Source organism: Punctularia strigosozonata, assembly GCF_000264995.1.
Source record: "Punctularia strigosozonata HHB-11173 SS5 unplaced genomic scaffold PUNSTscaffold_9, whole genome shotgun sequence".
In the NCBI taxonomy this organism is placed as follows: Eukaryota; Fungi; Basidiomycota; class Agaricomycetes; order Corticiales; family Punctulariaceae; genus Punctularia; species Punctularia strigosozonata.
The window spans coordinates 20,489-30,404 of record NW_006767441.1 but is presented as its reverse complement, the minus strand read 5'-3'; the positions used below and the strand labels follow the sequence as shown (position 1 = coordinate 30,404).

At 51.9% G+C, this 9,916-nt stretch overlaps 3 protein-coding genes across 3 annotated transcripts; 2 read left to right on the top strand and 1 right to left on the bottom strand.

The window, feature by feature from the left end:
- Positions 1-1,198: 1,198 nt before the first annotated feature.
- PUNSTDRAFT_114488 (ribonuclease H-like protein) lies at positions 1,199-3,622 on the top strand (the record flags this gene model as incomplete). The annotated part of the gene is made up of 12 exons (XM_007385173.1): positions 1,199-1,234; positions 1,377-1,702; positions 1,762-1,816; positions 1,868-1,949; positions 2,004-2,134; positions 2,193-2,329; positions 2,381-2,758; positions 2,808-2,862; positions 2,930-3,011; positions 3,061-3,191; positions 3,245-3,404; positions 3,462-3,622. The coding sequence occupies 12 exons, from the start codon at positions 1,199-1,201 to the stop codon at positions 3,620-3,622; spliced, it is 1,734 nt and encodes a 577-aa protein (XP_007385235.1).
- A 540-nt stretch (positions 3,623-4,162) lies between these two features.
- PUNSTDRAFT_121223 (uncharacterized protein) lies at positions 4,163-5,663 on the bottom strand. The gene is made up of 5 exons (XM_007385172.1): positions 5,408-5,663; positions 5,078-5,353; positions 4,992-5,029; positions 4,624-4,945; positions 4,163-4,573 (listed from the first exon to the last, which is right to left on the bottom strand). The coding sequence occupies exons 1-5, from the start codon at positions 5,543-5,545 to the stop codon at positions 4,214-4,216; spliced, it is 1,134 nt and encodes a 377-aa protein (XP_007385234.1). The 5' UTR covers positions 5,546-5,663; the 3' UTR covers positions 4,163-4,213.
- A 391-nt stretch (positions 5,664-6,054) lies between these two features.
- PUNSTDRAFT_53386 (uncharacterized protein) lies at positions 6,055-7,192 on the top strand. Its single transcript, XM_007385171.1, has 5 exons — positions 6,055-6,288; positions 6,339-6,462; positions 6,511-6,574; positions 6,633-6,911; positions 6,965-7,192. Exons 1-5 carry the CDS (start codon positions 6,092-6,094, stop codon positions 7,051-7,053), a joined length of 753 nt encoding a protein of 250 aa, XP_007385233.1. The 5' UTR covers positions 6,055-6,091; the 3' UTR covers positions 7,054-7,192.
- Positions 7,193-9,916: the final 2,724 nt, after the last annotated feature.

The following is a 9,916-nucleotide window of genomic DNA, read 5'->3' as shown; positions in this document are numbered from 1 at the left end:
ACACATACCTGTCGCACAAGGCAGGGAAGCAACTGAGAGAACAAGTCTGGGTTGCTCCCTGGTGCGACAGGCGACTATATAGTAGATGAGTAATCCATCAACGCAACGAAAGATGGTCCAATGAGAGAAGGGGAGGGTCCTCGGGTGCCCGACACGTGACCGGTGGACCGGCCTAGGAAGGCCGGGCGAGTGCGGAGGCCCTAGGAGCGCCGAGCGACGGAACGAAATAGGGGAGATGCCAAAAGGAGGGCGCGGGAAGCCTAGGAGGGCGCGGGAGAGCGCGACCGAATAGGGAGACGGAAGTATTAGGGGAAATGAACGAAATGGGACAGAAGCGGAAGCAGAAAAGGAGAACAATGAGACATGAGGCGAGTGTGGGAGCCGTGCCCTGACAATTCCCGTGCAGAAACAAATCCCAACTTAGTTGGTGATGCGATACTCTGGGCGTGGTTGATGCCGCAACCAGTCCTTGGGAGATAATCTCTGCTGCATATCTTCACGGAGACAAAGCTAGCTCTCCTTATCCACACGTGTAGAAGAAACATAGGAAGTCGCCCAAGAGTATGTGTCGCGTTGCACGGGTGGGAGATCGCTTGACGATAGGGAGTGAGGATGAGTGAATGCTATCTTGGGCTTGCGGTTTGCTGTAACATTGCGAGGGGACTTGAACGTGAACGTTGTACGTATTGATGTGGGTGCCGCCAAACAGGGTGCAAACAGGACAGCTTGACGTAACATAAAGCGCAACGCAACTTCGATGTGCACGAAGGGCGACTTGGTGGTGGAACATCAGGGCAGTAGTTCGTGAAGGTCATAGTTACATATATCTTAGACGTGGCCTTCTCAAGAACCTTTCGTGTTGTGTGGTCAAGCTTGGAGTTCAAACATCAGTAAATCGCCTTCATTGTTGTCTTGTCAATCTCACGTGGCCAAATCACGTGTGCGTGGCTTCCTTCCGTCAAAGCGCGTCGAATACTACAGACTCAATAGAACGCACAGCTATACTGACACCATCCTGGCTTACATACCCAGATCTGCCAGGCCTCTGCGATTCCGTATCGCTACTTGGACATCGCACGGATCTACTGAGATTGCCTACAGGGATACCAAGGGCAGACTTGTGACTGGGGTATACGGGACGCTTGTTGGCTCTCTATTGAAGTTCCAGCGCTACCCGTCCAATCGCGGCAAATATTTCATGCCAAAAGCCTCGGGAAAGCAGGCATTCTATGCGGTACCAAGAGGGAGGAACCCAGGGATATACACGGCATGGTAAGTTTCCGGTCGCCATTCCCCGACTGTGGTTCACTGAAAACGATCCCAGGACGGAAGCGGAGGAGCAAGTGAAAGGATGGCCCGGCGCGAGATACAAAAAGTTGTACAACGCGGCAGAGGCTGAAGAATGGTATCGCGCAAATGGTGGGCCTGCGTCAATGATAGGACCAAAAATTGAACCCGTTTCGAACCCGCCACCTCAACGCGCGGCGCCGTACCATCGCTCTTCTCGCTCGTCCTCGAGGGCCAGTCCTGCCGCAGGATCCTCCGTACCCCTGTCAGGCCAAAGTTCCTCAAGACACCGAGACGAACAGATTGAAGACGAAACTGGGTGGGATGTCGTCTTCTGTGATGGTGCATGCAAGGGAAACGGACAGAAGGGAAGCTATGCGGGTATCGGGGTTTGGTGGGGTCACCAGGATCCCAGGTATTTGCTCTCGCCGACACTCATATATCTGAAGTGCTCACATGATCTCGCTGTTTCAGAAACATCGCGGAAAGATGTCCCGGCAACCAGACCAATAATCGCGCCGAGTTGATTGTGAGTCTTATTCCTAATGCTGCTTCGTGACTGTGTGGACCTGTCCCGAAGGCAATTGCCCGCGTTCTCGAGAACACACCAATCAGCAAGAAGCCGTTGCTCATCAAATCAGACTCGGCTTACTCGAGGGATTGTGGGCGTTCCTTTCCCCAGCTAACTAATCTCTTCTCAACCCGGTCTGAGACAGGTCTGCATAAATGGTTACCCGGATGGCAGAGGAACGGTTGGAAAAATTCGAAGGGGGAATCGGTCAGGAATCAAGCAGTGATCAGATACATCCTCGCGCTTCTTGCCGTAAGGGGCAAGGCTGGACAGAAGGTGCGCTCTATGTCAGCGACGATGAGCAGGCTGCTCACGGTGTTGTCATTGCCTTTAGGTCCAGATCCAATGGGTGAAAGGTCATGCAGGCATCGCTGGCAACGAGGGCGCGGATGCTGAAGCGAACCTCGGAGCCTTGCTTCCTGAGCTACCCGAAGAAGACTGGGATGCGAAGAGAGTAGCGCTTGAAATCGAGTACGAATCAACATCTCTCGACGTGGAGCTAGTGGACGTTGAAGATGGCAGAGCGATCCAGGACACGGCAGTATCAACAGTGACCGCAGTTGCAAGGGATGAGAACCATCTGTCTATCCCGGATGCGGTCGTATCCACTTCTGCAAATCCCCTATCTCTACCGCTCGAGCAAACCAGAGCTGAGACCAACTCAGGGACGTCGACTGGTACAAGCATCCAGTCAAGGTTGGCTAATCTTCGCGGTCCGCCCGAATCGGACTCAAGCCCTTCGGCCGGGTTTTCGCAAGTCAACATATCTTTGACGCCTGCCTCAAATAGTGCACTTGTCCCCACTGCAGACGTCGTGTACTGCGATGGCGCGTGCACGGGCAACGGGAATCCTGGATCTGTTGCCGGGATTGGAGTATGGTGGGGCCCGGAAGACCCTCGGTATGCTGCGTTATTACGTATCCCTCGTGGCTTAACACCGGTCGCGTAGAAACCTCGCTGAGCGCTGTCCCGGTGCCCAAACCAACATTCGTGCAGAACTCATAGTGAGTAGCGTTGGACGCTGGACCCGTTTCCCGAAAGTGACTGACGCTCGGCTTCGTGACGCCCCAGGCCATTATACGTATCCTGGAAGAAACTCCTTTCAATACGGCGCCGTTGCTCATCAAGACCGACTCAGAATATTCTATCAACTGTGTGTGACCAGAGTTAGGCCCTTGACAAAATTCAACTCGCCGTACCAGGTGTCAACGATTGGATGCCCAAATGGGAAAGCAACGGGTGGATATCCAGTATCGAAAGCCCCGTGAAGAACAAGCCAGTGATTCGATATTTGTCCGCCTTATTGCGAGCCCGACGGGACGCTGGACAGCAGGTCATGGTAGTATGCGTACAGCTGCGTCGTGATTGCTTACCCTTGACAATCAGGTTGAGTTGCAATGTGTACAGGGCCACGCCAATATTGAGGGCAACGAGGCCGCCGATAAACAAGCTAACCTTGGTGCTATGCGGCCTCCAGTATCGGACCCGGACTGGGATGAACTGAGAGTAGCGGTAGAAAAATCGCGTGTCTCCTCGGACGTTTTCGGTGCGTCCATACCATTGCTGCCGAGATATGTGATGTATAGCTGCGCTCTATACAAAGCGATTCACTCCATTTCACTGGCAGTATCCGTTTTATCTCATTCAAGAATAACCACCGTTGACGGCGATGACGATGAAGCTGCACTGAAACAATTGAGGGCGGACATGAACGGTGTAGACTTCTCGGACCCCTCGGGTACGGCTTTTTCCCCGCCGCGATGATGCGCAAATCCAATTCTTCCAAAGCAGCAAATAGGTTGCTGCAACGAGGGCGTACAACGTTGGACACAAGTCAGACCGTCACTTATTCGACCACCGTTGAAGATGACCCTTCTGTGAGCCTTATTCTGATGCTTTCTTTCACATGCCGATGTTCGTCAGATATTTATCGACGCTCTGTTGGACGATGACGAGCTGCTTGCCGAAATCAGCGATTGAATAGATGTACCCATATCAGTCTACCAAATTACGGAGCGAGATGCTAGAGTTCTGTTGAGCATTGCGGGTTACGGTAAGGATCATTGCGAGCGTGACGAATGGGTTGCTCTCCGTTCCCAAAACGTGTAGTAGAAACTTAGGAAACTAATTAACTGTTGTTATGATCCGACGGACTTCGCAGATAATCTCTTGGGCAACCAAGCGCTCAAAGATAGCCATTATGACAATTTACATCCAAATAACGAAAACATTTCATCATCCTTGAACACGACAGCAAAACGAAAGCGGCAAATGTATGCCTAATATCCTCGTAGCGAGCGTCGAACATCATAGCAAACAAGACGCATTGGAGCATGGAGAAGCGGCATCAAAAGATCAAGATGGCGAAGTTGGTCGGGAGGATTGTGAAGCTGGCGGGCTAGGAGGGAGGGGTATAGCCTCCGGTGTAATGGACGACGGTTTGTTTGACGCATGACTTTCCTCTACCCGCGGAAGGGCTGGAACATGGAGACGCATGAAAGTGATTCGTCGTCGCCAATGATGGTAGATCGTCCCGAGAGCAAAGAGAGGGACTTCCCACTTGAGGATGACGCGTGACCGCAAACGTCGAGTGGGGATTTCGCTGAGGATATCGTCCAAGTGAGCCACGGCCTGGTGGATAGACGGCCTGTCGTCTGGTCTACGGCGAACCATGCGATCTACGAGCGGCTTCAGGAAGCCAAAGCCGCGGTACCTCTGGTGGAAGTTTTCAGTTTCATCGACAAGAATCCGAAGAGGCGACGAACATCCATGAAACTTTGCCTAACCCAATTGCCAATGTAATATACGTCGGCAGCGAATGGGTTGGAGGGACCAACGTAATCATTGAACTCTGGAAGAGTCTTGTCCCCACCCTGGAAAGGGACATCCAGAGGTGGTCCCATCGACGGGTCATAGAGTTTTGCGTTGCCGAAGTCTATGAGATAGTATCGCGTGGGGCGCTGAGTACGGGTATAAAGATGCTCCAACGGGGCCGAATAGTCCCTGCGCCTCTGAGGATTCGCGAAATTGAACGAATCCGGATACATTGGTCGAGGGTCAAGCATAATATTGCGTCCGTGGCAGTCCCTGAGCACGTGTTAGTAACAACAGGACTCTACCAGTGCCGACGCACCGATGCGCTATATGTTTTTCGTGCATGGAAAGGAGACCCTGAGATATGTTTCAGACAGAGATAGGTGCGAAAGGGAACAAACAAACCCTGAATATCTGACGGATACACTCCAGAGCTTCGCCAACCGTATCAAAAGGAGGATCGTCGAAATCGCGTAGGATAGGCATAACCAAGAGATAACTGTCCTCCTCCTCTGGTACATGAAGCACATCGTAGACAGGAACGCAATAATCGCACGCCGTAGGACCCATGCCGATGAGACGGGACATCGATACTTCGTGCGGATGATCCGGCTGATAAATCAACTTGATGACAACGTGGGCACCGTCAGACAAGCGAGTCGCATCAGCGAGATACGTCCGCTAAGGAAAATAATGAGAATCCAATGAACGACGAGTATATGCTTGGTGACTTGCCGGTGACATCTGGGCGTCCTCTTTGCTTTTCCAATATTCGTTCGTGCCCCACCATGACGGCACCCAGTTAGGAGAGAATCTAGACCTCAGTTCGTAGCCCTTTTCCTTCAACCAGTCGTAGTGGTCTCGCCAAAACATCTCCTCGTTGTACAGAACACCTAGCGGCTTCAATAGGTCCGGTACGTTGCGTCCCGGAGGAACATACGAGTTATTTTGAGCCGCAGCTGGTGGGGTAGGTGCATTCCGTTGACGTCCGCGCCTTTGAGGAGGCATTGGTTCCGCTGTACCGAGGTATGTTAGCTCAACATGCAGAACCCGGACGCGACGGTGTTGAACGTGGGACTCACGTGATCGTCGAAGTTCCGTCCCAGTTCGCCATAAAGACCAGAAAGTGCCTCGTACTTGTACTTGCGTCGTGGATCCACAATCGGGACCTCCCATGGGGACTTTGTACGTTGACAACGAAGCCACTGCATGCACAATGGTGCCATCCCTTTAAACGATCAGAGAATGTTCCCACGTCATCGCGGACAGCATTCTGCGTTTCCTACTTCATGGTGCCCCAGTGGCAACCACTCTTGCCCAACCCACGATCGGCCACCCCATCCTGTGCCATCTACCCTCTGCGCCATCCATATCTATTTTCGTTTAACCACCCTCGCTTTCAATCAAGACGTCCCGGTCATGTCTATATCTGAATCCGATCTCCTGAACAAAGTTGCGTACGCCCCAGGAAATATCCTGCGATGGCGTTTAGTCGCGCAACTCAACGCAGTGCAAGAGCTCCAGATATGCGCTGTGCGTGTACTGGACGAGCATGCAGAGAAGATCGAGAAAACCATGAAAAAGGAATTGCACAACTTGCAGACTAGGCTGGCCAAGTAGGTTTTGATTGATGCCGCTTGACCCCTCGCTCAACGCAGCCACGCAGAGTGATCAGCGAGACGAGGGAAATAAATCTGGCGCTGTCGGGCGTGACAGCATACTATCCAGCGTTGAAGTCTGAGCTCTCTGATTGCAAGGTGCAATCTGTTGCCTTGCTAACGGACATACGGGTTTGTGTCCCACTGTGTCCTTCATATCCTTTGTCTTACGTTGCCCAGACCGCATCCCTCACCGCTAAGATTAGCAGTCCACGATTCACGCGATCCTCTTCCGAACCGGCAGGTCAGTGACTAGCTCACGGGTTTGCTCGGTGACCTGATGCCATGTTCTATCGAGTTAGACATTGGAGTAGAGATGAGATTATCGACCGAACCCTCGGCAAAAGCGGGCAGGGTCGAGTTACCGACTCATGTCGTCCCGACCTTGGAACAAATTCCTCTCGTCCTTTTCCAACTCCCATTCCCCAGATGCATTGTCACGGATAAGGCCAGACTTAAAGCGGCGAGAGAGGCCTATGTGAAGTGGGTTTCAGATACGCTGCTCAGTGAAACCGAACGGGAGGACGCAGAGAGAACAGATGAATGGGTGCCGACAGATCTTTCACCTGATGAACTCGCTGGTGCGTACTTCCCGGTAACGACAAGGCATACATTGACACGATCCTGTGCGAAGATGCCCTCTATCGGCTCAACGTGGGCGGGTCACAATTATCTGTCGCAGGTGGTAAGCCCAACCCTGCTACGCCACCACCGCCTCCATAGCCTTGGCGGTCCCAGCTGGTCTGGAGGGAATGCGATTAACACTCATCGCTCGTGCCGTTTCGTTGCCTTCTACAGGATTCCTTTTCGCTGCACCCGAAATGGTATATAGATTGTTTGTATCGCGAACATATATGCTTTCAATATGTGGATCTCCCCTCCTTGTGTCGACTGCCTGAAGAGCACGCGCCGACGTTCAGCTTCCACGAGCACTGAGTGACACCCTCACGATGGATCCATGGACTGCAGGATAAACCGAACGCGAAGTCATCGTAATACGCGCGTACATGCAATGCCATGTACTCTTTCCTAATCCAACCCGACCTAGAATGAACGTAACACCGAAGACCTCATTATCTCTCCGCGTGAGCATTTGGTCAGTCCCTTCGTTTCGCTTGAGGATGCGATCGTGGTGGAAGGGTTCATACTGGGAAATGTTCTTGAGATGATCCTGCTTGGAACAAATGGAACTTCTGAGTTATCGAGATGCCTGCCTTTGAGGTATTGCATCCCATTTTCTTGTTTGAGGGACGCCACTGCGAAATCGATCAGTCAAGATTATACGGCCGAGTACCGGATAGTTCGCAGCAACTTGAAGCTCATCCAGAAGACGAGACTTGACATGTTTGTCACTGGCCTGGCTATCAGAGTCGGTATATAAACCGCTCGTTGTTCACATACGCGTAGGGAGTCCCGAGGTTAATCAAGTAGTTTCCGCGTGGTAGAACATTGGCGAGGGAATAGCCGAAGATTGTAGAATGCACAGGAGACTCAACAACAGACCCTTCGAATTCTCTGACAGAAGGGATAGCCGTCTTCATCTGAGACTTGAATAAGGTAACGAAGCGTGAACGTGCTGGCTTTGTGGTCATCGTGAGCAAACACCGCGCATACAGAATATTTCGCAACTTCACTTAATTGAGGTTCTCCACATCTCCTGCGGCTGATACGTGGACACCTATTTTCCGCAGACTTGACACACGAGCCTGGGAGCCTTTCGGGTGCGGGGGTCTTCTACTTCACTCGTCGGGTTTCTGGCAGCGGTGTATCTTCGCCATCTGCGACGGTGTCTGCTCTGATGCTTCTGGGGCCCCGCATTAGAAACGTCTTGGATGGCGGCAATGCGCACCTGCTTTTGCCGGACAATGCGCGGAGACATCGAAGGAAAGTGGCAAACCGCAGGCAAGGTGCTCATAGAACGGCTAGACTGAAGGGGAAGTCTGCATCTTTGAAAGGGATAATATCACGTGTGTGGACAGTTTCATCGCATTGAAGCGTAAGTACTTATTGACCAATCTATTGATAGTACTAACTTAACTTTATCTTGTTGTCAGGTCGCGGACGATGCGTGGGCTTGTTTGAATTACATAGTGTCGTCATCTCATGTATTGCTTTTCTCATGATCAGGGCTTTTGCGGGGTCTTGTGCTCGACCCGGAGTGACAATTGCGTGCTTTGTGATTGTCCGTTGTGTTGATGACCGTGGGAATGTAGTCAATGAGATTGCCGTAGTTCGTGGACGTTAACATTGTTATTATGTACGTAAAGTACTTCGTGACTTTGCTTCCGTTCAATCCTTTCCAATAACCTGAGCCTCGAGGCTGGCGTTGGTGTCATGACATGCATTGACTAGTTCACTCTCTTTTCTCTTGCCCTTGCATTGGTTAAATCTGTGGTAACTTGCGACTGGCAGCATGCGTTTAAGTATGTTCCGCCGCAGGACTCATGTTGCCGCTTTGGGTATCGGGTTACGTGCGTGTATTGCAAAAGGTGCGCACCCAATGCTGTCCATCATTTTCCGACGCGAAGGAGCGGCAATGAGTCGGCAGACTCATTTTCCTTTATTGGCCGCATCTTGCGTGTTAGCTAGCGCCATTCCGCGATCCAGCCATCCTGCTACTGCAAGGTTCTTTGTCAACGTTCAACCTAGGAGTCTATATACACGCCGTCGATCCCTTCTAGGACACTGAATAACATGGCGGCTCGCTCGGGACAGTTGCATGAGGAGGATCACCTATTCCAAGGATTGCGCGAGATATCTGCGCATGCGGATATGAGGGGCAAGATACTCCCAGTGAGCCTGTGTATAGACACTCACAGCCCAGCTTACAACAAGCCTCAGCAGGGTCGTGATCCTGTTATTGGCACTGGCGGGTATGGCACGGTGTTTCGGGCCACGTACAACCAGAGGACGCCGGTGGCCGTGAAGAGGCTTGACTTCGACCGGGGCTTGCCCGACCATAATATTGCTGCCATGACTCAAGTTTGTGCAATAGCCATCTTCTGAGTAGCCGCTCTGATACAGGTTACTTGTAGCGGTTGCACACTGAGTCTGAACTGTGGGCCCGCTTATGTCACCGAAACGTGCTTCAATTCTATGGCTTGACGGACGCATTTGGGGGCCGAATTCCGTGTATGGTTTCGCCATTCGTCGAAGGGGGGAATATTGTTCAGTACATGCGTCGGCGTCTTGAACTGGAAGTGGACCGGATCGCCCTCGTATGTGGCCTTGATCATCGCACTGAGTTTTTAAGGCTTATCCTATCTCTGGTTTTTGGACTAAGCTGGTCGAGATTGCTGATGGGGTCAAGTATCTGCACGATCACAATATCTCGCACGGAGATATGAAGGGCCAGAACGTGCGTCGCTGCGATCACCCTCATGCATACGACTCAGGGGTTTCGTATAGATCTTGATCACTACCATTCGCGTCGGCAATAGCTATCGACCACGGCCGTTATTGTGTGACTTCGGTCTGGCAAAGGCGCTGGAAGGAATGGAAAATCGCGAGACTACATCGCTTAGGCAGGGTACGCAGAGGTTCTTTCCACCGGAGCGCGCTCTGAACAAAATCGGGTCATACAAAC

Coding starts and splice junctions, on each gene's coding strand:
- PUNSTDRAFT_121223 (XM_007385172.1), bottom strand. CDS start 5,545: ATGTTTTGGCGAGACCACTACGACTGGTTGAAGGAAAAGGGCTACGAA. Junction 4,946..4,991: donor GAAAAACATATAGCGCATCG/GTGCGTCGGCAC, acceptor ACACGTGCTCAG/GGACTGCCACGGACGCAATA. Junction 4,574..4,623: donor TTAGGCAAAGTTTCATGGAT/GTTCGTCGCCTC, acceptor AACTTCCACCAG/AGGTACCGCGGCTTTGGCTT.
- PUNSTDRAFT_53386 (XM_007385171.1), top strand. CDS start 6,092: ATGTCTATATCTGAATCCGATCTCCTGAACAAAGTTGCGTACGCCCCA. Junction 6,575..6,632: donor ATCCTCTTCCGAACCGGCAG/GTCAGTGACTAG, acceptor CTATCGAGTTAG/ACATTGGAGTAGAGATGAGA. Junction 6,912..6,964: donor TTCACCTGATGAACTCGCTG/GTGCGTACTTCC, acceptor TCCTGTGCGAAG/ATGCCCTCTATCGGCTCAAC.